Source organism: Aplysia californica, unplaced genomic scaffold (genome assembly GCF_000002075.1).
Source record: "Aplysia californica isolate F4 #8 unplaced genomic scaffold, AplCal3.0 scaffold00267, whole genome shotgun sequence".
NCBI lineage: Eukaryota > Metazoa > Mollusca > Gastropoda > Aplysiida > Aplysiidae > Aplysia > Aplysia californica.
The window spans coordinates 955,479-957,377 of record NW_004797537.1 but is presented as its reverse complement, the minus strand read 5'-3'; the positions used below and the strand labels follow the sequence as shown (position 1 = coordinate 957,377).

The 1,899-nt window shown below is 46.4% G+C and overlaps 1 protein-coding gene across 1 annotated transcript in view; it reads left to right on the top strand.

Moving 5' to 3' along the window:
- LOC106012122 overlaps positions 1-1,899 on the top strand; it is a gene marked incomplete in the record, with an annotated part of 8,903 nt that overhangs the window by 6,017 nt on the left and 987 nt on the right. Inside the window, 1 exon segment of the mRNA XM_013083992.1 lies at positions 1,764-1,871. Within this exon segment, the coding sequence (XP_012939446.1) occupies positions 1,764-1,871 (108 nt within the window).

The window sequence follows — 1,899 nt, the reverse complement described above, 5'->3', positions numbered from 1 at the left end:
GAAGAAACTTGCATTTTGCCGCAGGTTTGTGAATTTTTATCGAATTTTTGTTTTTTGGCTCAACACCTCTCGTGAACTCATTTATGTGTGAGTTTTTTTTTAAAACGTTGATTAAAGGTACAAAAATGCCAATTTTTAGTTACCACGGACTCTTAAGCTAAGGAAATAACAAATGTTTGGCGGCCATTATCTCACTAATTTTACCTCTGAAAACAGGTGAACGTCGCCTCTTTCTTTCGCATATATCTCGACTTGTATACTAGATAAATGGATATTTTTTTCATCAAAATAAAGACAAGTGAACAAGCTTTAAGATGATACCAATAACTCTACATGCCCAAAAATTGACGAGAACCTGATTCCACCACGCTGCCTCACAAATCCTCTTCATCCCATTTTTATTGGGACGGGAAGGGAGGAGAGGGAAGGAGGGGGGGGGGAGAGGAGGAGAAAGGAGGGAAGGGACATTTACAAGTACAATGTAATCAAATCCTCCCCATCCCCATTGTACTTGGGGGGTGGGGAGAGGAGAGGAGGGGAGGGCATGGGAGGGGAAAGGGGGTGGGGATGCATTTACCAGAACAATGTAATAAAATCCTCTCCATTTCATCGGGGGAGGAGGGGGGAGGAGAGGGGAGGGGAGAAAAGGGGAGGGGAGGGGATGGGAAAGGAGGGGAGGGAGGTGACATTTACGAGCAGAATGTAATCAAATCCTTTCCATTCCTATTTCATGTGGAGGGGAGGGGAGGGGAGGGCAAAGGAGGTGACTCTTACAAGCACATTTTAGTCAAACCCTCTCCCGTTTGCCCTCTTTTGGGCCGGGAGTTGGGGTTTGGGGGGTGGGGGTGGGGTGGAAGTGGAAGGGTAGGTGAGATTTACAAAAACAGTAAACATAATCACAAGCCCTCTCTTCTTCCCAATTTTATTGGGCTGGGACATTTTCCCTGCGTAGATCGGCCTGATCAATCCGCCACCTTCGCACCCCCCCAAAAAAAACAAAACAACAACAACAAACCAACCCCTCCCGCTCCCCCCATTGATATGAAGCCAAGATCATCTTCGTTGGCGAAGGACGAACAGCATCATCATCATTGGATGGGGATGGGGGAGAGGAGGTGACATTGAAAATTGGCAATACCGGTAACAATAATATAATCCACCCCCAGTGATATGAAGTCAAAGTTATCTTCTCCAGCGAAGGGCGGACATCTTCATTGGGCGGAGATTGGGGGAGGGTGACATTTACAATAACAATAATCAAATCCCTCTTGTGGGTGGATGGCGGGTGCTTTGGTGTGGTTTTCTCCTGCTTTCCTATCAAACGACTCTCGTCTTTTTCATTCTCTCCTTCTTTTTAATGTGTGTTACTCTCATGTAACACCTCTAATCTTCGGCACTTATATGACCTGTGTTGTTGCAAGTGCCGTAAAACTCTTCTTCTTCTTGTTGTTCTCGTTGTTCTTGTTCTTGTTCTTGTTCTTGTTCTTCTTCTTGTTCTTCTTCTTGTTCTTCTTCTTCTATCCCGTTGTTGAGGCAACCGTGGGGGCACCACTACATCTGACAACCAGCTCTCGCCATTTCTCTCTGTCTCTGCTTTCCTCAGATTGTCACCCATCGTCTTCCTTGTCCACTCTGTGATGTTGTCCTCCCATTTCCCTCTCTGCCTTCCTCTCTTTCTCTTTCCTTGTACGGTTCCTTGTAGGATTGTAAAACTCTTACTAAAACAAAACAAATTCACCCCCCCACCCCGACATGTTGTACAGCTGACGGTGTCTATGCAAGGCAACATGTTGGTGGAAGATTTCGTGCAGGAGGACGGATCTACCTGGACGGTACGCACTCGTCCAGAGGGAAAAGATCTTCTGGTGGCGGTAAGGACTCTCTCTCTCTCTCTCTCTC